Source organism: Anopheles coluzzii, chromosome 2 (assembly GCF_943734685.1).
Source record: "Anopheles coluzzii chromosome 2, AcolN3, whole genome shotgun sequence".
NCBI lineage: Eukaryota > Metazoa > Arthropoda > Insecta > Diptera > Culicidae > Anopheles > Anopheles coluzzii.
Window position 1 is genome coordinate 105029977 of NC_064670.1, and position 25305 is coordinate 105055281.

The 25305-nt window shown below is 45.2% G+C and overlaps 11 protein-coding genes across 11 annotated transcripts in view; all 11 read right to left on the reverse strand.

Moving 5' to 3' along the window:
- The window catches only part of LOC120961609 (uncharacterized), a 273949-nt gene extending 267816 nt beyond the window's left edge, over nt 1–6133 (reverse strand). Inside the window, exon 1 of the mRNA XM_040385462.2 lies at nt 5830–6133. Within this exon, the coding sequence (XP_040241396.2) occupies nt 5830–5958 (129 nt within the window). The 5' untranslated portion in view covers nt 5959–6133. The remainder of the gene's footprint in view (nt 1–5829) is intronic.
- Nucleotides 6134–7071: 938 nt separating this feature from the next.
- LOC120951422 (uncharacterized) lies at nt 7072–8898 on the reverse strand. The gene is made up of 3 exons (XM_040370123.2): nt 8664–8898; nt 8402–8599; nt 7072–7573 (listed from the first exon to the last, which is right to left on the reverse strand). The coding sequence occupies exons 1-3, from the start codon at nt 8755–8757 to the stop codon at nt 7224–7226; spliced, it is 642 nt and encodes a 213-aa protein (XP_040226057.2). The 5' UTR covers nt 8758–8898; the 3' UTR covers nt 7072–7223.
- An 83-nt stretch (nt 8899–8981) lies between these two features.
- On the reverse strand, nt 8982–10298 carry LOC120951420 (chymotrypsinogen B-like). The gene is made up of 2 exons (XM_040370121.2): nt 9918–10298; nt 8982–9839 (listed from the first exon to the last, which is right to left on the reverse strand). Exons 1-2 carry the CDS (start codon nt 10153–10155, stop codon nt 9037–9039), a joined length of 1041 nt encoding a protein of 346 aa, XP_040226055.2. The 5' UTR covers nt 10156–10298; the 3' UTR covers nt 8982–9036.
- Nucleotides 10299–10478: 180 nt separating this feature from the next.
- LOC120951421 (uncharacterized) lies at nt 10479–11421 on the reverse strand. Its single transcript, XM_040370122.2, has 2 exons — nt 11167–11421; nt 10479–11098 (listed from the first exon to the last, which is right to left on the reverse strand). Exons 1-2 carry the CDS (start codon nt 11255–11257, stop codon nt 10545–10547), a joined length of 645 nt encoding a protein of 214 aa, XP_040226056.2. The 5' UTR covers nt 11258–11421; the 3' UTR covers nt 10479–10544.
- A 443-nt stretch (nt 11422–11864) lies between these two features.
- Nucleotides 11865–14182, reverse strand: LOC120948865 (uncharacterized). Its single transcript, XM_040365661.2, has 5 exons — nt 14079–14182; nt 13820–14017; nt 12623–13758; nt 12365–12562; nt 11865–12289 (listed from the first exon to the last, which is right to left on the reverse strand). The coding sequence occupies exons 1-3, from the start codon at nt 14158–14160 to the stop codon at nt 13418–13420; spliced, it is 621 nt and encodes a 206-aa protein (XP_040221595.2). The 5' UTR covers nt 14161–14182; the 3' UTR covers nt 11865–12289; nt 12365–12562; nt 12623–13417.
- On the reverse strand, nt 14098–15938 carry LOC120948869 (uncharacterized). Its single transcript, XM_040365665.2, has 3 exons — nt 15580–15938; nt 15082–15291; nt 14098–15017 (listed from the first exon to the last, which is right to left on the reverse strand). The coding sequence occupies exons 1-3, from the start codon at nt 15659–15661 to the stop codon at nt 14812–14814; spliced, it is 498 nt and encodes a 165-aa protein (XP_040221599.2). The 5' UTR covers nt 15662–15938; the 3' UTR covers nt 14098–14811.
- A 402-nt stretch (nt 15939–16340) lies between these two features.
- On the reverse strand, nt 16341–17277 carry LOC120948868 (uncharacterized). Its single transcript, XM_040365664.2, has 3 exons — nt 17085–17277; nt 16810–17007; nt 16341–16743 (listed from the first exon to the last, which is right to left on the reverse strand). The coding sequence occupies exons 1-3, from the start codon at nt 17170–17172 to the stop codon at nt 16451–16453; spliced, it is 579 nt and encodes a 192-aa protein (XP_040221598.2). The 5' UTR covers nt 17173–17277; the 3' UTR covers nt 16341–16450.
- Nucleotides 17278–18162: 885 nt separating this feature from the next.
- LOC120948864 (uncharacterized) lies at nt 18163–19946 on the reverse strand. The gene is made up of 3 exons (XM_040365660.2): nt 18932–19946; nt 18673–18870; nt 18163–18607 (listed from the first exon to the last, which is right to left on the reverse strand). Exons 1-3 carry the CDS (start codon nt 19011–19013, stop codon nt 18267–18269), a joined length of 621 nt encoding a protein of 206 aa, XP_040221594.2. The 5' UTR covers nt 19014–19946; the 3' UTR covers nt 18163–18266.
- Nucleotides 19947–20050: 104 nt separating this feature from the next.
- Nucleotides 20051–20890, reverse strand: LOC120948867 (uncharacterized). The gene is made up of 3 exons (XM_040365663.2): nt 20779–20890; nt 20506–20703; nt 20051–20432 (listed from the first exon to the last, which is right to left on the reverse strand). The coding sequence occupies exons 1-3, from the start codon at nt 20858–20860 to the stop codon at nt 20128–20130; spliced, it is 585 nt and encodes a 194-aa protein (XP_040221597.2). The 5' UTR covers nt 20861–20890; the 3' UTR covers nt 20051–20127.
- Nucleotides 20779–23711, reverse strand: LOC120948863 (uncharacterized). The gene is made up of 2 exons (XM_040365659.2): nt 23269–23711; nt 20779–23114 (listed from the first exon to the last, which is right to left on the reverse strand). Exons 1-2 carry the CDS (start codon nt 23398–23400, stop codon nt 21927–21929), a joined length of 1320 nt encoding a protein of 439 aa, XP_040221593.2. The 5' UTR covers nt 23401–23711; the 3' UTR covers nt 20779–21926.
- Nucleotides 23712–24403: 692 nt separating this feature from the next.
- Nucleotides 24404–25215, reverse strand: LOC120948870 (uncharacterized). The gene is made up of 2 exons (XM_040365667.2): nt 24971–25215; nt 24404–24871 (listed from the first exon to the last, which is right to left on the reverse strand). The coding sequence occupies exons 1-2, from the start codon at nt 25077–25079 to the stop codon at nt 24741–24743; spliced, it is 240 nt and encodes a 79-aa protein (XP_040221601.1). The 5' UTR covers nt 25080–25215; the 3' UTR covers nt 24404–24740.
- Between the last annotated feature and the right edge of the window lie 90 nt (nt 25216–25305).

The window sequence follows — 25305 nt, forward strand, 5'->3', positions numbered from 1 at the left end:
AACCGATATGAAAATCTGTTTGAAATCAGTTCCAGAATTGGTGCTATGGTTTTAAGATATCTGTATGTGTTTTTCATAAGTTCCAGGATTGCTTTTAGGCCAGAATCAGCCATAGTACGTGTTGAGAAATAGATCCAGGACTTGTATTGACTATTGGGAATCAGTTGCATATGAGTTTGAGGAATTGATTCAATATCAGTGTTTCTGGAGCGGTGTTTCTGAAGCAAACCATTGTGAGTGCCGCCAGTGTCCGGTTCGGGGAGTGCAGAAGGAGACGCTTGAACAGCTTGGACATAGAGTAGTTACAGTCTGATATATGTTGGATAAGCTCTAGGAAGTTCAGAATCATTATCAGAATCAGTATTCCATAAGAAATAGATTCAAGACACGTATCGTTGTAGGTTTTGTCTGAGTTAAAAGCCGGTATGGACTTATGATAACCTTCTGGACTGATATGGGTCCAGGATCAGTTGCAAGACTTATATGGATTCAGAATTAGCACTGGAGCTAGTAGGATCAATTCCAGAACCAATATGAGTTCTGGATCAGTTCCAGGACTTACATTAGATGGGAACAGCTATTGGGCTTAATGGATTGTAAGATTACAGGATCAGCTGCAGAACCAATACGGATTGTAGATTAGTTCCAAAGTATTTTATAGGATCCAGAATTGGTATTCGTTCAAGAAATATATTCTTGAACTGTATTGGTTAAATATCAGTTAAAGACCCGGTATGGAACTGGAATATGATGAAAAACTAGTATAGATTAAGAATCAGTTCTTAGACCGCTATGGGCTGTGAATCAATTGCAGTACTGCAATAAAGTTTAGGATCAGCAGTTTTAAAAAACTTTCGTCAGCACCATGACGTTATTACATACCTCTGAAATTGTTTTGAGTAGAGAATTTTTATGAAATAATACAGAAAATACCTAACGACACCTAAGAGGAAAAGGCCTAAAGATCATAAAAAAAACTTACTTCATCTTCTACCGATGGGTTCCTCTGAACGCCGAGCCGAACCTTCGAATACTGCTTCAAAAGCACGCGCCAAACAACGTACGCCATATTGTACCGTGTTTGTGCCGGGCCACAATTTTCCCTTAGGGTTTCTTAGTATTCACTTCCAATCAACCGGCATTCCGGCATCGTTAGCCCTTTGTTAACCCTCTTTTATGATCCTATTAACCCTTGGTGGGTTTCAATTGCGAAGTTTTAACTTCCAAAATCCGAACACAAGCACGCACGTTTTCCGTTTCACGCGTAGTAGTAAGTAGCCTTTGCTTACGGGGGAGCCCTTACGTACATTTACACGCAAATTGCGCTAATCACACCACTATTTCCACACTATCTCACACACTCGCAATCAAAGGAGCTTCTTCTTGAGCCATCGAGAGGGTTGGTTCCACGAAAAATTCACTCCGTTTCTCTTTCACCGATAATTTACCCAAAATAACGACACCTCCACCCCTTCAAACTGCACCACGCGCGCACCCGTAATTACACCCCACAACACACTGACGCGTTTCTTTCCCTTTCTTTCCACACGGCGATCGGCCGCGTGATGATCCTTTCAATTCACGGCTACTACTACTTTTCGCACTATTTTCTATTCACTGAGCATACACACTTCTTTTTCTGCTGAAATAAAAAAAGCCACACACACACACACACACATATTTATGAATACACAGCCACAAATCAAGTACGCCACCGACAAGAGAGTCGTACGAACGGTAGACAGGGAACGCACGCCACTGTTTTGCCCCTTCTCTCTCTCTCTCTCTTTCTATCAGTTGTTTAAATTTCCAAGCGGCTTGACCACTGTGGTACGTTCTCCGCCGCTTCCACCACACTTATCATAACCTATATTTTCACTGGCCGGGCAATCATAATTACCGGATTGATGGATTAATTTTCGGCACCAGCACTGAAGAAACCATTTCCACAGTGCCTACTGTGTGTGTTTGTGTACGTCAGCGCTCTGTTGATTGAGCACATTCACTGAAGCTGCAACAAGCAATTGTAGTTACACTGCACCAGTCACGCACGGCAATACACACCTTCACATCGTCGAACATCGTCGGATTGACAAAGCACGATTCACACGCTTGGGCCCGATCACGGCACGATCGAGAACGGCACATCCGGTCGGGTACCGTCTCCGTCCCGGTTCAGGTAGGGTTTTTTTTATCTCCAAAAAAAGAAGGCTCTGTGCAAGTAGAACAGTGCCGTGTGTAGAGCTGTGTGCGAAGAAGAGCGTCTCAACACAGCCGTCAGTGTCGACGCGATGTCAATTCATTAGTGTAAGCACGTAACACGCACCGTGTAGTAGTAGTGTGGTAGAGCCACAGCAGCAAATGTTAGCTAGAAACAACGCTCCCCCCTTCCCTAGGGGGAAACTGAAGGGAAAAAAGGTCCCTTGCCCCCCCTTTCCACACACACAAACAGAGCAGGCAGTGGAAAGATTAGCCACGGTCGTGCCGGCGCGTTGTCACACGGCGGAGGAGCGACTAATACGTTTGGATTAGTAAAATCCCGCAAGTGCGTCTCGAATGCCCAGCCGGAACAGGCGTGTGACATCATCAACCACGACTTGAGGGGGGGGGGGGGGGGGGGGGGAGGGATTCCGCGAACCGTGAAAACACATCCCCATACACACGCGTCATGGTATTCACCCGGTGGCTAATTGATTTTGCTGCCCTCCCGCACACACAGGATCCGCGCGCACATCTCTAAGCACACTGTAGTACAGTGGAGTGGTGTTGGTGGAGAAGAAGAAGCCTTGCACGCTTCGACGCGCACGCACACACACACAACTTTTTTGTTGGAGCCAAAGGAGAGCCACAAGAAGAAGTACAACACACACCCGTGCAAAACATTAGAAGTGTTGTAGCTCCCCTCGTTTGCAAGGTAAGTTGAATTCTTTACCAATATTGCACTGCACTAGATACAAACACACACATACAAATCGCCGAAAGAAAAAAAACACTCGCGATTGACAATTTGCAAAAAAACAAAACAATACACCCAAGCGGGTCACACACAGAGCGACACCTCAGCGTCTCCTCCACAAACTAAAACGGTGTCATGGCATGCTGGGTGTGTGTGTGTGTGTGTATCTGTTGTACGTGCTTGTGCAGTTTGATCTTCACTGTCGCACCAACTCGTGCCGTACGTGCCGGCTGCAGCTTCTAATTCATTCTTCGTTTGCACTCACATTCCCCAGCTGAACCACCTTCTAACCTCACTTTTTTTTGTTTTTGTTTTAGTGAATCAATCCGATCCGCACTGACGACGTTTTGCACGCACGCGTTCACGACGCGCGTCGATCAAAATCCGATCCGATGGTTCCCTTTTTTGTTGTTGTTGTTGTTTTCGGTACAGCACGCCAAACGCCAAACCAACCACCAGCACCCGAGGAAGCCGTACCCGCGTGTGTGTACATCGAATCGCGTACTGACGAACCGGCGGCAACCGGCGGAGTGGCCAAGCGAGTGTGAGCCAGCGTGCGCGCGCGCACACACTCTCGCGCGCCCCTTACTCTCTCGCCAGGTGAGGGAAGCATAAGGGTGGGGAATGGAGACCGAGAGGGCAGGCGGCCCCACACCCAACACAGTTTCGTTGTTTTCTTTTCCGTTCGACCTGGTCCGATGATTTTTCACAACGACAGTGGTGCCCAACAACAACTACAAAGTGATGTGGCCCCGCGAGGCGAATTAAAGCCCGGTTGCGGGGCGCAGGGGAGGGTTAGCTTTTCCCTCCCTCCTTCTGCGGGAGAAGTTTTTGTTTTGATCGACGGTCGGATGCGCGCAGCTACTGGTTGCTGCTGCTTCTGCTGCTGACCGCGACCGTAACAATAATGTTGATGATTGTTGCTGTCCGTCGCTGGAGATAGGGTAGGAAGCGGGTGTGGCCGGGAAAATAATCGACGGGGTTTGACCACGAAGTTCGATAGGGAGAGAGAGTGCAGAAACCGTTTTGTTTTCCCGAGGGAGAGTCAGACAGGTATCAACTGTCATGGGCGCTACATCGTATCCGGACCTTTTTTTTTTTGAAGAACTTTTATGGTGCTCCAATGTGCGTGATTTATGGCTTTCAATTGACAGTAAAGCAATGAGTAGAAACAATTCAAGTAGGAGGGGATTTTAGAACTTTGTTTCCAATTTTTAAGGTGTTTTGTTTTGTTGGGGAACAACGCTTTGGCCCTTTAAGCATTTTTTTTTAATTAAGTTTGTCTAGTTTTAGGTAAATCATATTTAAAAAAATACTTTACAATATATAATAAGTAATTACCCGATTTTAGTTAATATTTGTTATTGATCTCCTATCCTTTCAGCCGTCTAAAATAAACCTAATTTGATGCCACCTCCGTGGCACTAAGCGGACAGCAGACATCAGGGTCCGAAATGAAAAGCCCCCTCCGCCACCGGAAACCATTTAGCCGTCGTGCTAAAAATGCTATACCAGAGCGATATTGACCCGACGGCGGTCACGGTGAAGGACAGCGATTATGTGATGCCGCCCGGAGGGGACCCGCCGGCATTTGGCAAAATATGCTAATCACGGACGGATTTTGATTATAAAGTTCGTTGCTCCCTCATCCTCCTCCCACTACTGAAAGAGGGGTGGGGAGAGTGGGTAATTGTTCTTACCAGTCTGGGTAAATGAGCTCGGCTTAATGCGTCACCCATCATGCTCGGTGCTGAAGAAGGAAAAACTTACTTATGCTTTCGTTGTAGTTAACTCACAAGCGTTTTAGACAAAAGTGGCATTACATACAGTGGCAATAGGGGCTAGGGTCCAAAAAGCTTGGCAACAAATGGAAACCAACCCGTTTTTTTGCTCTCCCTCCCATTGCACACTCCGCTTGATGGTCGCGAATTCGATCGAACTAATTATTGTTCGCATACTCTATGAAAAAGATGCCCATTTTGTGCGCAAGCACTAACTGGAAAGTAGGGCAAAGGGAAATGCATAACGCAAGCTAAAGAAAAAGGGAAAACGAACGTTCACTTTCGGCGGGGTTTGGGTGAAGAAAACGTGAAGGTAGAATCGTTAGAAATTAAATTGTTTTCTTTGTAACAGTTTTCTTTTTAGAATGATAAAGCTTACGAACGGACGAACAAAGTGGAAGCAACACAACACACCGCCTGTTACGACACCGCTTTCGTTGGCGGTTCTGTCTGAGTAGCTGCCGCCACCAACGACGATGTCGGAACTCCCTCCCGATTGGGAAGAAAGTTTAAAATCATCAACAGCAGAAGATCCTCCTTTCCAAAAAAGCTGAGCGCCGCTTGGTTTGCGTGCCAGCCAGCCAGCATGTGTGGCTTTTTAATGTGTTAATCAATTGCCTTATTAATTCATTACTTCCTCCCCACCCCGGCCAGCGGAATCGCAATTCGCTTTCTGGAAGGTGAGCGGTGATGAACGTCCGCGCGTGATACGCTAAACACAAGCCAGCGGCGGCGTGTGGCACTATTGGGCATATTAATAATCAACGCCGCTTGTTGTTTCTTTCTCCCTCTCCTCTTTCACAGCCACAAAGCACAGACACAGACGAATGGACACCGCGGCCGCCGTATGGAAAATCTATAGGCAGGCAGGCAGGTAGGCGACGAACCGACCAGTTCGGCGTATTGCTTATTTTGCAATTGGTGGATTTGAAAATTCACTTTCTCTAATGAAGAAAAACTTTCCATTTCCATCGCCCGATGCATCCGTGTGGCGATGTAACAACGCACGCTCGCGCTCATTTGTCTAACTCTGCCTTTGCCTTTTTCGTAATGAGGCGCCACGTGGCTTAGAACACTGAAGTTGTTACTTACCCGCTGCCAAACTGCATCGATCCACGCGGCGCACGTACGGCCGTGCCCGGTCATCCAATCGATTGCCGTGCGGCAATAGAGGTGACAGGTGTGCAGCAGGATCAAGAAATGATCCATAAAGCCGGCCATTGCGTGGGCGATCGAGGTTGTTTTGATGAAGCTTCAATCAAACTGTCTCTTTGGGTTTGACTCGAAGCACAGTGGCACCTTTAAACACACTTCAATGACACAACCGTGGCGCACCAGAACACCACACACACGCTCATCACTTCGTCATCGGTATGCTACCAGCGAGCGACTGAAGGGACTAACGCCGGACCAAGCAAATCACAGGGCAGCAATGACCGCAGGCGCGCGCAAACACACAAAAGCATAAGCACATGCTTCCCTTTACCGTTTGTAGCCACCAGCCGTCCAGAACCCTCGGCGTGTGTGTGTGTGTGTGCGTATAGTTGTACGCCACCAGTAGGCCGTTTTGTGTTTCAAATGTGTTTGACGGACGGAACGGAATCATCCAATTCGCTTCACACCGGGTGGGAGCGTGATGGGGTGGCGTACATCCGTCCGGGAGCGAAGTTGTGCCGGGCTGAAACTGGTAAAACGTAAGGAACCGGCCACGAACCCCGAGTTCTAAGGGCACACCTTGGCCAGGCGGTAGCAGTCGTGCGTTTCTTTCATTTCGCCCTTCGGCTGAAACCAATCGAGAAACGATATGCTGGAGCGACCAATGGAGGTATGTGCAAAAAAAACCTCTTGGACGGCAAAGCGACGACCGTTTGGGAAGCCCCACAAGAAGCTTGTGTTGCTGATTTTAGGTTGCAATTGTTTCTTAGAGGGTTTTTTGTTTGCCTTGTCAGATACAGAAGGCCAGAACAACCTCAATACGTGAAAAACAGTCGAAAAGGAAGGGGCAAACATAGTAAGACGACACATTAAAAGACAATTAAACGTTTCAACAAAGCAGAGAGGGGGACCGGTCGTGTGGGATACACTTTGTTAATTGGATGCAGTTTTACAGCACGCATCACGTGCCAAATGGGAGAGTGATTGTGTTTAAAAAAGCACCCAACTTCCCCTTGTGTAGGGTATTATTCTTTTTTTCTATCATTACCTCAGGTTACTGTCGGCCACAGACACTTAAAGGATGTAAGAAGTAGCCACGCCGGTATCGTTTGTCGCCTTGGAGGTCATTCAATGGATGGTGTTACGGTAAGGTAGTCGAATTGTGTAATTTTATACTACCAAAAAGGCTTCTCGTTTGGGATTTATTTTGACAATCTGTCATAATTAAGCTAATTTAAAGGCTATCCTAATTCTTGTTCCTTACTTCTAACAGAGCCGATTGTCTAACTTATCCTGTCCTGGCCGATTGTCTAACTTAAGTAATCCACTACTTAAGCCAAACTACACTTCAGCAGCACCGTATCGTCCACGCCGTTCGCATCCGTATCGAGCGGACAGTCGTAGTAATAGAACAGCTCGTGGTTCCACTTGGTAAACGCAATGTAATCCAGATCCAACCGTTGCCGGTTGTCGTTAAACTCCAAAAACGGGCGCTTCTCACCATCCTTCGTCAGCAGTACGTTACCATTATCGAACACCTCGAGTCGAAACATCATCGGTCGCGTTTTGGACAGCACATTCGGTGTCAGCTGAATCTTGAGCGGCGTATTCACGTACTCACTGTTGCTGGCGCGCGTGTGACGATTCACTTCTGAGTTTTGATTCGCCCAGCCGGAAAGACCTGGAAGGATATGCAGTGAGTTTGAATAAGTGATTGGGAAAAAAAAAGAAGTTTTAGTCAGAGTCGAATCAGGTCCAGAATTAGTTTCCAGGATCGGCCCCGGAGTCGGAATTGAATTCGGCATCTCTATAAGAATATGCGATTAGGCCTATTCAGCAACAATTGTATGAATACCAAACCTGCTCAAAGGATCCAAATTTACTTGTAAACGATCCTTTCTAACGGAGATTCCGGAACTGATTCCATTTCTGAATCATCCAGGTTTCAATTCCAGAACTAATACTGTTTCCGGAACCAATTCCAAAGCACCAAGGCAATTCTGAATCCAAATCCGGATCAGATTGCGATTCAAACTTCGACTTCTGCTCAGGAATCCGAGTAGAAGGCAGATTTCAATTACAAAACTAAAACTGATTCCGGAACCAATTCTAAGGCACCAATTCCAGGGATTCCAAATCCTGTTCCGATTGCAATTTCTAATGCCAATTCCGATTCCGGACCCGATTCTGATTCCTGGGCTAATTTCGACTTCGACTCAGGAATCCGAATCGGAGGCGGAATTGATTGCAAACACAGAATCGGACAGATCGCTTCTGAAACATCCAGATTTCAATTCCAGAACTAATACTGATTCCGGGGCCAATTCTGATTTCCAACTCAGATCAGATTGCGATTACTGAGCCAATTTCCGGTTCCAGAGGCGATTCTGATTCCTGCTCAAGAATCCAAATCGAAGGCGGAGTTGATTGCAAACACAGAATCGTTATCGGATCTTCCACCATTAGCTTGAATGCTAAAATATTCATTTATGGAAGCAGCGTTACTTACAAATTTCGGACACACTCTCGCCGTAGGGAAAGCGCGACTTGCCGAAGCGTATGATACCGTCGGTCGGACCGACCATGCCCACCCGTATGTACTTCGAGTTGTGCGTGCGGCCGACGTATCGGAAGTTGTCCGTCGCAAAGTATTCCAGCGTTTCGTTGTAACCGGGCACGGTGTCATACTGGAGACATCCCCGAACCGCTGCAAGTGTTTTTTGTAACATCGTTACTAAAATATCGTCATAAACCAACTTCAAAATACGTACCTTCGAATGGGTTGCGAAGTTGGGGAGTGCTGCTTACAGCGGACGAAGCTATTAGAACTAGAAAAGGTACCAGCGTGAAGAAGATCTGCTTCATTATGCTTCCTAACGGCCCGTTGCGTCACCACGAACTGTCTTGACCGTCTCGCCGAAGCAGAAGACCACCGCGCCTCTTGAGTTCTCATACACACACACACACACACACACACACACAAACACACACACACACACACACACACACACACACACACACACACACACACACACACACACACACAGAAAAACCAGATAAACCAGTTCCAGCTCTAGATATCAAAATCGTTCGGGTACGGGAGAGCTTCCGTTAGTCTGCGAAGGTCACCTTCGATTCCGCGCTTTATTGAAACAAACTCTCCACCCGCCGGCCATTCAGCTGCACCCTCAGCAGCACGTTGCCCCCGTGCTGCTGCAAGAACTTCTTCGTCTTCGGATCGACCGCCAGGCGGAGCAGCGCCGTACTGCCATCGCTCGGAACTGGTTTGCTTACCGTGCCCGGGCGCTGTAGTGGATCCTCGTACCGGACGCCCTGCTCACGCAGCCAATCGAGATACTTCGCCACGTCCGTGTACCCAACGTACCCGTGCGAGTCGCAGATACCGCTCTGCTTGGCGTCCACCGCCGAGAACGACGTCAGCCCGCGCAGAAACCAGTAACCGCTCATTCGGAAGAACATCCCACCACCGCTGTCCCCGTTGCAGCTGGACGTACCGTTGCGGCTGCCGGCACAGTACACCTTCGTCGTCAGCACCTGGCTGAAGAGGTTCCGATCGCTGGCGAGACAATCTTCCGCACTCACGACCGGTACGTTCGCCTGCCGCAGCTCAGCCGACGTTGTGCTCTGTTCGGTCCAGCCCCAGCCCACGACCGTCCCGTACGCACCGACCAGCTGCCCAATGTCCTGCCGCACCGAGCGAATGCAGACGGGCTGCACGTAGTCGTCGTACGTGAACTGGGTTTGCATCTTCAGTATGGCAATGTCGTCGTCGAACGTGCGCGCACTTGCCCCGGGCGGCGAGATGACGTCAAACACACGGTTTTCCTGCACGGTCGGGCCACCGACGTCGAGATCAAACAGGCCGGCCCGCGCCACCAGCCGGCCCGCCGCAATCGGTCGTTGGTTTTCCACCACACAGTGATACGCTGAAAACCATTACGAACAAACCAAGCGTTTGAGGGATTACTTTCTCATTACCAATGTTTCCAATGCGTCATATATACCCGTCAGAACGGTGTCCCGGTTGATGATGGTGCCGCCACACTTGTACGAGGTGCGGCGGATCGACTCACGGTGAAACACTGCCACGTGCCACGGCCACATGCCGGGCGTGGACGCTGTACCGCCAAAGATGAGCCCCTGCTTCAGCACCTGCACCTGGCCACACTGTTGGGCCGATATTTGCTGTGGCGTTAGTAGAACGGAAATCAGCAGCAGCGACAATAACACAAGACCGGCCATGATGGCTGCAAACGTTCGACTAACACAAGCCTCCTGGGTGTATGTGTGGCCCTGGCTTCCTTCCCGGCTAATCAGCTGTTTTGCTGTGTGCAAGATCGTCGATCGCCGGTCGCGTTGGATGTGTACAAACAAACACTAGCGTAGACAAAATCCGGTTTCGTTGCGACGGTTACAGCACTCCACGGCGGAGCCTGTTTAAGATGATGGTTATTCCCTTGTGCTGCACGTACACCACCAAGAGCACTATCACGCTGTTTGTTTATGGGAAATCCCCAAACAGAGCCCTATCCCCCGTGAGGTAATTCGATCGAAATAAGCGAAGATTTAAGAATTATTTTCATATTTATTAATTCCAATTCCCTTACACCGTTTGACCTTAACCTTCAACCTCAAGCAAGGCTGCAGCGCAGCAGCACCGACTCCTCGCCCACCGCCCCTGCCCCACCATCGTTCAGCGGACAGTCGTAGAAGTAGACCAGATCCACGTCCCACTTCACGAACGCCATATAGTCTGGCGGGATCGCGTTCTCGCTATCGCTGTACTCGAAGAACGGACGCCGCTCGCCGTCCTTCGTCAGCTGCACCCGCCCATTATCGAACACCTCGAGCTGGAACACGAGCGGGCGCGACTTGTGCAGCAACCGTGGCGTCGACGCCTCCTTCAGCAGCACGTTGGTGAACGATTGATTGCGGCGCCGGGTCTGGCGGCGCGCAACCGACTGCGTATTGCCCCAACCGCTGATGACTAGCTCGACGACCGCCTCGTCGAACGGGAAGGCCGACCGGCCGAACCGAATGTGGCCATCGTTCTTGCCCATGATACCGATCCGGAAGTAGCGCGAGCTGCTCGTGCGCCCCACATTGCGGAACGTATTGGTGGCAATGTACGTCGGGGTGTCGTTGTAGCCCGGGACGTCATCGAACTGGAGACATCCCTTGATCGCTGCAGGAAATCAAGTGGGAATATATTAGTGGAAGAAACATGTAAAAGAATTGCAGGTAAACACTCACCATCGAAGGGATTGTTGTGCAAAGTATTTGCTGTACCGGGGCTAGCCGATAGAACGATCGCTAGGATGGCTAATGGCGCGAACGCGATCATCACGCTGCTGGTGCTGGGGATGAACTGCGTTGCGATTAGTTCGAGATTCCGTGCGTTTTCTTAAAACCGGCTTCCCCTATCGAGCGTCAAATCTTGACTTCAAGTAGACCCACAGAACCAACACAAACAACGGTCAGCGGAATATGCATCAAAAAATAAGTTCATTATTGTTCTCTACAGAAGATCAGTATTGTAATCTGGTGTAGAAACACAACACTTTTTTTCTTTTTTAGTATTGAATTCGACATAACTTTTGCTCCTGATTTTAGTGCTTCAAGGTGAATAACTTAAGATGGACCAAAGTACATTTCAAAGGCAATGTATTGTGCGTTGTATTCAAATCCATCAAACGACAATCGTAGGAAGAAACCAACGATCAGCTTGTCCATTTAATCCAGCTTGAACGGTGGCCAAGAAAGTTAATGAAATAGTTCGTACTAGTATGACGCTATAAAATCCCAAACCGCTGATTAGAGTGAGAGCATCCCATGTTGAAGATTCGGTGCTAAGGCTTACGGAAAAGTGCATTATACCTACAGGTAGTGCCCGAGCTGCACGATCCCTCTTTCGGATTCGGAGTTACGCGAGTTACAACCGTTACAAAGAGTTACAACCGTCTTCGGTCCTAGACCTGCCATTCGGGGCTTGAACCCATGACGAGACCAGCCCATTCAGCTCATTGATTTTATTTTGTTTTATTTTTTTTATAATTGTTTTGGTTTCCAGGATCCTTTCCGCTCTAAAAAGGACAATCGTAGAAGTAGATCAATTCCCTTTCCCATCTGTTAAACGCCATATAATTAGCGGGGATCCGGCTACTATCTTGGAACGCCAGGAACGGTTGCGGCTGGCCATCGATCCGTAACTCCACCCGTCCCTCGTTGAACACTTCCAGCACAAACATTAGCGGATGAAACGGAGACAACAGATTGGGAGTTTGAACTTCGACGAGCACATTGTTCGTTGCTCGGTTACCAGCCGTTCGATACTGGCGCCTTCCAGCACTTTTGCTGTTTCGCCATCCTCCTAGCACTGTGGTAAGTTGAAACGTGTGTACAATAAGTAGCTAAAACTAACTAACCCACCACCGATTCAGGGTCACCTTACCAATCTCAATCACATTGCTATCGTATGGAAATTGCGACCTTCCAAACCGCAAATGTCCATCCATTGGGCCAAGTACAGCAAATTTAAACACCTTCGAGCGATCTGTGCGGCGTACGTGTTGCAGGTTGGACGTTGGGAAGTAACTTACCGGTCCATTATAGTCTATCGCACCGTTGTACTGCTTGCAGTCTCTGATAACTTTTAAGCAAAAAGTGGTACTCAATATCAACGCATGTCTTACACAATTTTGTCACTTACTATTGAACGAGTTACTCGCCAATGCTCCAACAACCAGCGCGAACACAATTATCGGTACACCTTTCAGCGAACTCATTTTACTTCCTGCTGTGTGATGCACCGCACGGAACTGCAATTTAATTCAGAGTGCGATGCATTATAAATAGTTTTATCTTTGCGCAGGTTCTGGGGTTTTTCAGACGTACAAATACCATTTCACTTTATCTTAGCATCGTTTGGCTGATGATACAAGAGACAACAAGTGAGTGATAACATTTGATTTGCAGGCGTATGAACAACAATATATATTACTATCATGTCTGTGTACATCTTTAACGTTTGCCTTGTTTAATGTTAGATATTTCAATATTAGTATTTCATTCTTATCTACAAGTCTAGTACGATTCTAAGAACATTTAGTTTCTTTGCTTTTGTTAAATAACAGTTTATCTTTCCGTTAACCAGATCTTGCCGGAAATCATGTTTGACGGAAGTAGCAACACGACTTTATTGGTAAGCTGTTGCAAGTATTATCCAAGCTCTGCTTCTTTCGTGAGTGGATCTGGTGACGAAGAACCTTACGTGTGGTGTTCTGGCACAGACTTGAGAACGATTATCATATCGGCCATATTAGCTGAACATGCGTGACGTCTTCTGTTGTCCTTAAAAGTTTTATAATGTTGATATAGTTTCTTTCCCATCTCTTAATCATTCCATGTCTACAGAGGCTGCTTTTGCTCTTCACATTTTTATTAAGTAATTAGTAATACAACCGTCAGACCTTGCACTTGCCAATTTCGTGTCGTTGATCGCACTTTAGTTTACCTGCATTTTACCACCTTCGTAACAAATCGTAGCGTTCGCATTCACAGGACAATCGTAGAAATAGACCACGTCGTTATTCCACTTGGTGAAGGCCATATAGTTGAACGGAGTTTTCTTTGCATCGTTGAATAACAGGAACGGGTAATCCTGTCCTTCGATCCTAACCTGAATCGTACCATCGTGGAACAGCTCGACCAGAAACACGGTTGGACGATTAGCGGACAACAGCTGCGGAGTCTGTACCTCGGCAAGCACGAGGTTCGTATTATTATTCGATGCCGATCGATGCTGTCGTCTTCCAGCGCTCTGCGTGTTGGTCCATCCTCCAAGTACTTGAAGAGAATCATATTAAGAAAGTATTCTAAGAAGATGTATTATGAACAAGTAACTTACCTATCTCTATCACATCCCTGTTGTATGGGTATAGAGAAGTGCCGAAACGTAGGATGCCATCAGAGCTTCCTTGCACGGCTATCTTAATGAGCTTGGATTTGCTTGTATTTTCGACGTGCAGCAGATCTTTCGTCGGGATGTACGTCAGTGGATCATTATAATTCCCCACATGGCCGTACTGCTTGCAACCTTTAATGGCTTTTCAACAAAGTAAGAATAACTTGCTGCTGTATGCAAAAGATAGCTTGTAAATGCTTACCATCGAAGGAATTCGCGTGAAACGCATTAGATGGACATATAATGCTAATCACTACAATTACTACAACGATTAGAAGCTTCATGATGATATCGTAGTACAGTCCGTTGTGTCGTACCGTTGTGGACGATAATAGCAATGAACTCGTGATTGTGTATATTTTTTTACTATATATATACCCTGATTCAGAACTCACGCTATCGTACTGATAGCGCTGATAAGATAAGCATTTGTGGAAATCTTATCTTAAGAAATAATCATGTTATGAAGTGCAACCTACAACACGTTTATTGACACATTATAAACGTGATGCCGTGATGCTCTTCACAAGTATGTAAGCTCGGAAGTCGCAGATAAACCTGATAATAAAAAGCCCAATTCCCAAGCGGGATGCGCGAATCATTTAAACATGTTACGATAATTCTGAGTGCTTCGTATACAAAGCAAGCAAAAAATGCAAAGTGAGCAAAATTCAAAACTTAAATATAACTACCTCTCTTTACATTGCAAATTTAAAAGCAAAATCAAAACTCTAGGGCACCAAATGATAAGATGCAATATTTCTTTATATTATATGAAGTATAAAACCCATAAGAATACTATATCCCATAATCACACTATGAGTCTACTCAACAATCACTTTACATTGGGCAATCGTTGAAGAAAACCAAATTATCTATAACTTTAGTAAATGCCATATATAGGGGGACTACCTTTGTAGTATAGTGCTTAAGAGCTAGCTTAAGAAAGGATAGTGTTCTCCATCGTGAAAGACTTCCTTCTTGCCGTTGACCCACACCTTGAGTTTCAGCATGACTGGACGAAACGGGGACAAAAGATTCGGTGTCATCACCCTAGCCAAATCGGTATTTTTGTATTCATTTGCCGAATTCCTGTACTGTGTCCGAGCGCTCGATCTCGTGTTGTTATTACTACCCAGCACTGCAAAGAGGTGATAGGCATCAGTTACACTTCCAATGGATGATAGACACTTCTTTTAACTTACCAATTTCAGACAACTCTTGGTCGTAAGGGTACACATGATTTGACAGCCGAATAAAAACATAAGTCGTTCCTTGAACTCCGATTTTGTAGTACTGAAATTCACCATGATCAACTGTATTATTGAATTTATACAGTAGGCTGCTGGTAGGGATGTATTCCAGTGGATCATTGTATCCCATCTCGGTGTTATACTGTTTACAGCCTTTTATCGCTAAAAATGATAATGTTTCGTTGCAAAAACATATGTACACTTCTTCTTTTTCTTCTTATGGCTCAACAACCGTTGTCGGCCAAGGCCTGCCTGAACCACTTATGGGCTTGGCTTTCAGTGACTTTTGGATTACCCCCCATAACAGGATTGTCAGTCCTACCTATGGCGGCACGGTCTATTCGGGGCTTGAACCCATGACGGGCATGTTCTTAAGTCGCACGAGTTGACGACTGTATCACGAGACCGGCTCATGTACATATGTACACTACAGGGACTTAAACTACTCACCATCAAAGTCGTTCGAATGGCCTGCTCCAACATGCAGCAAACCAATTACTACAAACATCACTACAGCTAACGGTGTGATCATCGTGAATTGTGATCGTGAAGTTTAGATTGGATCAAACTCAGGCTGTATACTAGCCTCGGCTTGCTTCACAATGCACCGACTATTCACTCTTGCAATAGACTAAAATCATTTCTTCGTAATGCTTTATATAGTGGTCAGGACCCCAACTATTCTGGACCATGTTGATAAGGCAACTCACCTTGATCTTTGAAATAATCTTCAAGACAGTGCACGGTAATCATTGCTACAACGCTGTATTTAATAAGTATTTAAGTTAAGAAGACGAAAATAAACCTGAACCCACGAGCTATCTCTCATCTATCTATCATGAGCAAGATCCGCATCATCTACTTACCCAAGAAGAACTGGTAGTTAATAACCATGATTAAAGTGTTTTCTCGCTTCACATGGCAAAATAATGCGAATAGTTTTCTGTTACTAACGTAAATCACTATGAATTGTTAAATAAACATGTAATTCTTGAAATTCTGAGAGGTGAAAAGCTTTATAAATAAGATATCCTAACCATTTTTCTTTTTGGCGTAACAACATAGGCGGTCATGCCGGGCTATACAGGCTTTCGAGCTTTATTCCGTACCACGCAGTCGGATATTCAGTCCTTGCTACGGGGTACGGTTAGCAAAATCTTATGATAAACTGTTACCATGTTAATTCAATGTAAAAATGAAAACTACAAGTCTTTGGATGATAAGATGCAATATCTATATTTATTGTAATAATTATATTTTATGCACTTTAAATATCTTGAATAATTCCATGATCATACTATGAGCCCACTCAACAATCGTTTTACATTGGACAGTCGTAGAAGAAAACCAAAGTTAAATTACGTCGCGTAAATGCCATATAGTTAACTGGTAATTTTTGAGTGTCCATAAATCCTAAGAAAGGATAATCATGACCATCGTGAAACACTTCCTTCTTGCCGTCAACCCACAGCTTAAGCTTCAACATGACTGGACGAAACGGGTTCAACATATTCGGTGTCAGCGCTCTAACCAAATCAGTGTTTTTATTCTCATTTGACGAAGTCCTGTACTGAGTGCGGCCGCCCGATCTCGTGTTCCAATGGCTTCCCACAACTATAAAGCAGCGATATTTATCAGTAATACTTCAACACGCTGTTGTGTATTTTATTTTAAACTTACCTATTTCAGTCACATTCTTGTCGTAAGGATACATATAATTAGAAAGCCGAATAACACCATCATTCGTGCCCAAGACTCCTATTTTGTAGTACTTAAATTCACCATGATCAATTGTATTATTTAGGGTGTTGGTGGGGATGTAATACAGTGGGTCATCGTACCCCATCTCGGTGTTATACTGTTTGCAGCCTTTGATCGCTAAAAACAACATTGTTTTTTTACCAACATGACACCACTACCAAGTACACTTCAGGGACTTTTCTCAAATTACTTACCATCGAAATCGTTACCATGTTCTTCTGCCTCGATGTTTCGCAATCCAATGGCAAGGAGAATTACTACAAATCCAGAAGTGATCATCATGATTGGGAATGTATAAATTGGATATAACTATGCACTCTGACTATGTACTAGTTGCTTCAAGATGCACCGGGAGTGCAGTGTGGTCATAGACTGGAATCATGATTTCCTGATGCCTTATTTAATGGACAAGATCCCAACCATACCTGTTGATAAGGTAATCTACTTTAGTCTTACAAAGTCCATTAATATCTTCAAAGATAAGGCAGACTTAATTGAAAGTTTCTGATATAGTTTTAATAGATTTGAAAGAGAAACTTAACGTCCAACCGCAAAGTGATGTAAGGGGATGCCGCAGTTGAGCTTAAATCCCACAATTGAATTCAATGGTAGAATTTAAAGGTTGAAATAAAGCACTTAGACGTCTAATTAAAAGTGCTCATTAAGTGGTAGCGAATCACTGGAAGCGATCATACACTTTTCTTAAGCTGTACATGATGGTTGAAGAGTTTTAGAGAGAAAAAAAGCTTCTCGTTCTCGTTCTAGGCTGTTTTTCAATCCAGAAATGCCTTCAAGTTCCAACAACTACCGCTCGAAGAATGTGTAACTTTAGTAATTATATCCTAATGAATTGTCCCGCACATTATAGGATGGAGCTGCGCATCCTGAAACTAAGCTACTTCTTGGATGAAAAAAAAAAAAACAAATCGTTTCAATCCTATGTATTTATTTTTATAAAATAGTTTATTACTTATTGCTTCCTCTTTTACTATATGTTGTGAGCTAACTTGAACCGGATGGATTTGTCAGCGGTAACTCACCGTTGACAGGTAACTCACCGTTCATCGTTTGCGCGGTCTACGGGGTTGATCGGTGAACACGCCGCACTTGGTACCCGGCGAGATTAGAGAGCGCGTGTGATAGGGAACGATTGTTTTATGTATCTGTAACCTTACGTTAGAATATATGTTTGATTCTGTGTACTTAAGTTAAAAGAAAAACGCGTGTACCTCAGTGTCTACAACAGAAAGAAAGGAACAAAACACTTTAGAATTATTCACATACAAGAGACATACTTGTCCTATATTACATAAATATGACTCTCTTTTTATCTATTTATCTTCTCTCAATTTTAAATTCGTAGTTTTAAATTCATCTCAATTCACGTACATTCTACCATCTTCGTAACAAATCTTAGCGTACTTATCCACTGGACAATCGTAGAAGTATAACACATCGGTTTTCCACTTAGTAAAGGTCATGTAGTAGAAAGGAATCATTTTCGCATCGTTGAATAATAGGAAAGGGTGATCCTGTCCACTGATCCTAACCTGAATCGTACCATCGTGGAACAGCTCCACCAGAAACACAGTTGGTCGGTTGGCAGACAATAGCATAGGAGTCTGTACCTCGGCAAGCACGGTATTCGTAGCTTGGTTTGATGCAGATCGATGCTGTCGTCTTCCAGCGCTTTTCGTGTTAGTCCATCCTCCAAATACTTGGGGGAAAATACAAACATATTTAATATTTATCTTTTACAGGGTACATATGTTATTAACTTACCGATCTCTATCACCTCCTTGTTGTACGGATACAAGGAATCACCGAAGCGTAGGAATCCGTCGGTGCTTCCTTGCACGGCTATCTTAAAGAACATGGATTTGTTTGTAAATCCCAAGTTTTGCAGATCAGTTATCGGAATGTACGTCAGTGGATCATTATAATTCCCCACATGGCCGTACTGCTTGCAACCTTTAATAACTTTTCGATAAAAAATTAGTAACATGTGTCTGTGTTAAAAACCAATGATTTGAATGCTTACCATCAAAAGAATTGGAATGAAACGCATCAGCTGAAAATAGAGTGCTGATCGCTATAGTCACCACAATAATCAGAGATTTCATGTTGATTTTCTCTAGTCAGACCGATGTGTCTTACCGTTGTAAACTGTAATAGCAATACGTTCGAGATTCTGTTTATATACAGAGCATGGCTTTGCATTCTCCTCTATCGTACCAATGACTGCTGATAAGATAAACATCATCTATAGGTATCTGATCAAAGGAGTTATCATGATATTGTAAATCAGTTGCGATTGATTGTATCAAACGATAATGTTCGATAACAAACGTCGTTAGTAGTGGCTTATTAAACCTCTGTAGAAGATTTCCATTAAAAAAGCCCCTTTAGATTCGTTGTGAAAGTAGATCAAATCTCATATCTTTGTCATACTTTCTCAAGGCTTTAAAACAAACTGGGTTCAATTTAGGATCAACGAACGATAGAAAAGGAACCAGTTGGCCCTCAAGAAATACATCTACCTGTCTGCCGGTTAACACCTTCAGGACCCACTGGTAGAAGATAAGAGTTGTTTGACTTGTTCGTTCGTCATGTTCACATAGGAGATTCAAGATGATAGATATTAGTGCTGGACGATGGTAAGCAGTTCATTGCATCCTTCGAGCACTAGTGAGAGTAAGAGTAGAGTTTTGATATCATTTTTTTGTTTTAAACCAATTGCTTTAATTCCCCATACAAAATCACTTCATAGTTGTGCCTGAAGATAGTGAATCTTAAGTACTTGGAAAAGCCTCTGACGAGTACTTTGTTTAGCTTGCCGGTCGATCATTAGGAATCAGTAATTTTGAGCTCAATCTTACAATCGAACTTGCTGAAGCAGAATTCCTGGGGTCGTCTTACGTATAGCTCAGCAATAGGACCATTTTGATTAGTCTTATCCTATCTTTATGACCTGTAAAGCTTGGCAAACATAATTTCTGATGTTTCGAATATCAAATGACCAAATTATAATAATACAATTGTCACTTGGGTTGTATGATAAGGGTATTTTTGTTGATAATATTGATTAAACAGGGTTTAAAGCCGATCATTCGATACATTCCATTAAGCATAAAAATGAAAACTCCAAGACACATAATAGTAAAATTCAATATGATTTATATGTTATAGATTACAATTCAAATGCGCAACAATCACGATATGATGCCTCTGAACACTTCAACCACTTTGCACTGGAGGACAGTCGTAAAAGATAATCAAATTGCTATCCATCTTTGTAAAGGCCATATAGTTAACCGTGATGTTTCGGGCGTCCATAAACGAGATGAAAGGAAACTGCTGACCGGTGTGCAACACTTCTCGCCTGCCGTTCGTCCACACCTTGAGCATTAGCATCACAGGACGAAACGGGGACAACAGATTCGGTGTTGCCATCTTCACGATGTCGGTGTTTTCAAACTCACCCGTAGACTTGCGGTGCTGATGTCGGGCAATCGTTTTCGTGTTGTTATAGGCTCCCAGTACTACAAGGGTGAGAGAGGTATGGACTCATGCAGTTACCGCTTCAAGTAAGAGACAGGCCGGCGCTGGACTTACCCACTTCTACCACCTCCGTCCCGTAAGGATACACTGAATGGGAAAGCCGAATGACTGCACCAGTCGGTCCCAACACTCCAAACACGTAGTACTTAAATTCCCTCTGATCGACGGCATTAGTAAAGCTGCTGATCGGGATGTAATTCAATGTACCATTGTATCCAAAGGCGGTGTTAAACTGTTTGCAGTCTTTGATCACTGCACACACAAAAACAGGAGAGAAATCGTTCCGAAAAATGTATTTCCAGAGAAAGTCACTTTTAAATCACTTACCATCAAATGCATTCAAACGTAACGTTTCAACGCGAACTAAAGCAATTGCTAGAAGTAGCACTACAGCACTGGGGGCGATCATCCTGTCAGTGGCTGTATCGAATAGAACTGGCTCAATGATGGTTTTGTAGAGTGTCTTTATGCCTGGCAATTGATGTGCATTCTCTTCTGTAATCTGTCTTATTGATTATGCTGATAAGATTTGGATTTAATCCTTTAGAAGCACTAACACTTACGATCTTCAGTATCCAAGTATAGCTAGTACAGTACTCCTAGAGGCTAGAGAGATAAAGAAACTATTTCTGATTTGAATTAAAGCTTAATAAGACAAATACAAACAGCACCCTTTTATTTTTCAAAGCACATTTGCGCGGATAAATGTTTCAGTTTTATTAACCATTTTTTAACCGGCTTTCTTCCTCTCTCTCTCTCTCTCTCTCTCTCTCTCTCTCTCTCTCTCTCTCTCTCTCTCTATCTCTCTCTCTCTCGGGCTCACGCTCTCACCAGACGCAAACGTGGTGTTCCGGGTAACTGCAGCCACGCGCACGCGACACCTCCTCGTATATCTGTTATTTTATGTACATTTCCGAAACGATACGCAAAAAGCATTCAATTTGAGATAGGCTTTAAATTCGTGTATATAATAAGTAGTAAGTGTTTGCATTGGCGTTTCTATTCTAAACTACGGAAATGGGGAGGGGATGGAAAAAAGACTCGTATATACGCGAAAACAAGCACAGTTAGAATGCCAATGTGTGTGTGTGTGCTCCCTGGTGACTGTGAACAAGCCTTAATCATCGTATTATTGCGTAATGTTCCTCCTCCTTAGCGCACCGACACGATGGCGCGTGCGTGGCTGCCTACTGTCGCTTTCCTCGAGGTAATGTTTAGTTTAGTGCTTTCCTTTTATTTCTCGATTTTTTTTTTTGGAGGCGCTATATAAATGGGATGTGTGTATAGGAGGGGAGGAAATCCTTACAAGCCTAGAACGTTAGTATACATATATTGCCGCACCCTTAGTGGCAAAACCCAGTACAACCGGCTTCTGCTGGTAGTGAGTTCAGAAGCGGTCATGGGTTTCCAATTGCTCCCGGAGATGCAGGAAAAAGGGGCTGATGAGGAATTAGTAAGAGGGTGTCGCTGATTGTCTAATCGCTTAGCTTCACTTTCTTGGCAGCGCTTGATCCACCCTCGTGATCTTGTGCCTGTGGCTCCGCTTCATTCCCTTCCAGCGATGATGACGATGATGATGATGGCACAACAGTGGAACTGGATGAGTGAGATTCTGTGTCGGGGTACAGCCGCTTCAGCATGCTGGCCGCCGGGCGAGGTTTCATGCTGCACTGCTTGATCGTGGCCGCTGCCGCCGCTGCCACCGATTCCGTCCGCTCCGGGCCATCGACCGAGGGCGCACCGAACCCGAGCTGATTAATGTTGGCCAGCAGTTCCAGGTTCTTCGTTTCGGACTCGTCCAGCCGGCGGCGTAGCTCCTTAATCTCCCCGCCGTACCGCACGAGCAGCAGGCGCATGTTGCGCATTTCCGCCTTAAACGAGGAGATGTTATGATCGATCCGGTTGATGTCGTACCGCATTTTGCGCGTTTTGTGGTTGATGCGCGCGATCGAACCATTGTTCTCGCAGCTCGCACTGTACGAGCTCTGGCAGTAGAGGCCGGCCAGTGAACCGGCCGCCGACGACGAGGCGGACGATGCGGACGGCGACGGTGACGCAGCAGCTGATGGCGAGGAGCCCGAGGCGCAGGAGGACGACGACGGGAGCACTTTCTGCGCTTTGGGCGAGATGGGCGTCAGCGTCGGTATCACAAACTTGTCGCCGTTGACGTCGCACGGCAGCATTACCTCGTGCTGTATGAAGGCGGCCGCCGGGAACGGCAGATTGTGATGGCCGACCAGCTTCGGGTGGTGCTGCACCCCGATGATCTTCTTCAGCCGGTGCGCTATGTTCTCGTCGAAGTGCTCGATCGCCATAGACGAGATGTCGCGCAGCTCCTGCAGCACCTCGTGCGCCCGGAGCGGCCGGGACGTGTTCTCGATCAGGCCGAGTATGTTTAGGACCTCGTCGATCACCTTGCCCGGGATGAAGCAGCACAGCTCCTTCTCGATGAACTTCGAGTAGGTCATGGACAGCATCGAGATGCGCGTCTCGATGCAGGTGAGGATGTCGGAGTGCTTGGACAGTGGGTGGTTCCGCCGCTCGGATTCACGGCGCGGTAGCTGCGATTTGATCGCCTTCAGGTTCATGTTGTGCTTGCGGATCATCTTGATGAAGCCTCGGTTCAGCAGCGACTGGCAGATGCGATCGATTTTGCGGCAAACCTGGAAGGGGGGAGGGGAAGAGCAAACAAAAAAAGGCATGATGCATGAGACACACGATGCAAGTGGGGTGAGTGTGTCAGGGTTTTGTCCTTGACGAGGGGATTTCGCGGTGCTGCGTTGGCTTCACAACGGAAGTTTCTACGTGGTGACTCACAATGCGCTTCTTGGCAATCTCGTCGTACGATAGGTACTCCAGCACTTGCTCTATCATACAGTCGGGAAGGTCCAGGAAGTTTATGCTCGTGCCACTCGACGCAGCAGCAGGCTCTTCGGCTGCCGTTTCCATTGTACGCAGGGTGCTTTTGTGTTTACGGTAGGCAGAACACTTCTAACACTTCCAACCGTAGGTACGTTTTGCGCGAGTGGTGCCCCTTTTTGTAGAACTTTCTTGGTTGCGTCTTCTGGGGGGGAAAGGCGACAAGCGAGTTTGTTATTTACGTACAATAAATTTAACAAATTGAAAACAAAACAGCGCTGCTGTCAAAAGCAGAAGAAGCTGCTGTTGTGCGGCTTTGCCGATGAACTGTTGTAAGGTTCTGTCTATAATAAAGAGACTTCACTATGGGTAAAACCAGTTTGGTCGTTGAAAGAAATGTTGTTTTTATTAATGTATTTTTCTTAAATACGATAAATTAGTAAATGAACAATCTTTATAGTTTTTTAATTGATGTTTAATAGTTTATGCATATTTTATTCATAAATTCGGCATAGTGTTTTATAATTAAAATTTCGACCCGTCGTGAAAAAAATAAAAAAATGTCCTGATTATTCATTACTACGACATAACACATTTAAATGAGCGTTTTCTCTGAATCACTCGATATAAAATAAAACAAACAAAAATTATGCCTTTGACTAATTAGCCCGTTTTTATCATTATTGCTAATCGAAAACAACCATCCCGGAACATTGATTTATACGAAAAACCGATGTTAACCATGCATGAGACATCGTCATCAATCAAAATGCTCGATTAATACGACAACCTTGTTGGCCGGTATTTCTTATCTAAGCCTAAATAATCCAGCCCAAGTATGTGGTACGTGAACCATCTTCGATAAGGGAACGTGATTCCCCAACGTAAGGTTCCGACATGGGGGGGGGGGGGGGGGAGCGATGCAACCATTTACAGTGACGTTGTCCGGCAAGTTATCATGTTATCAGTTTTCCCACCGTCTGGCACGGCACGAGCAGTGGAAGATAGCGCGGAACTGAAGCTCTCCTGTCATAGATACATTCAATACGGTTGGTATTGGTGGTGATAACGGTACGGCTTCTTGAGCAATTGGTCATCGATAGCAGCCAAATAGTACGGCCTTTTGGTTGGGCTGTTTTATTCCATTGCTTTATATTTCCATTCACATTCACCACGCACACAATAAACACTGAGTGCGGTAGAAAACACAAACACAAAATGGAATTTTCTCTTAAGCGAATTCAGAATACAGAATACAAAAAGAACAGAAAAAGAACATCAGATCCTTGTACAGTAGGATGAAAAGTCGATGAGATTTAACAGTGGTTTTCAGTTGTCCGTAAAATACTTTGTAGTGTGTTTCCCTGCGGGGCTACATTCGCTCCACCGCTTTGGGGCTTTCGGGAGGCATCATCCTCTTCGCACATTGTTCAGGAGCGTGGTAACGTGGAGGCTATATGCTGATCCACCGGTTGAATGCCCAGCAGGTTACCGGTGAAGGGAAGAATCACCTTACAGTTGAAATACCACTGGGCGAGGAATATGGCAAACAGAAACACGTCTACGGGGAGGGGAAAAAACATGCAGACCGTACGTGAATGTTAATGTTTTTGCTTTTGCACGATGACCTAATTGGGTGCACCCCGTGTGGCATACTCACGTATCGTGACTCGTTCCCAGCTTTCCACCATGTATAGCTCCGTTATCATCAAGTACCGAAACCACCAATAGTTGATGAAGCTCAACACCCGGTCCAGCAGCTTAATCATGGTACAGCAGGGATGGGCGCTGAAGGTGTATGTTTACCGGTGGGCACAGTTTCGTTCTCACCGGACGGCTATTCTGGGCGGTTTTATGCTTCTAGAGTTATCTATGCACTGCCGAAAGCGGACTTGATAAATTGGGTGTTTGTGGAGAAAAAGGAAGGAAAAATGAATACAAACACATTGCCCTCGTTTGACAGCAGCTGCGGCGAGGTTTGTGCACTGTTATAAG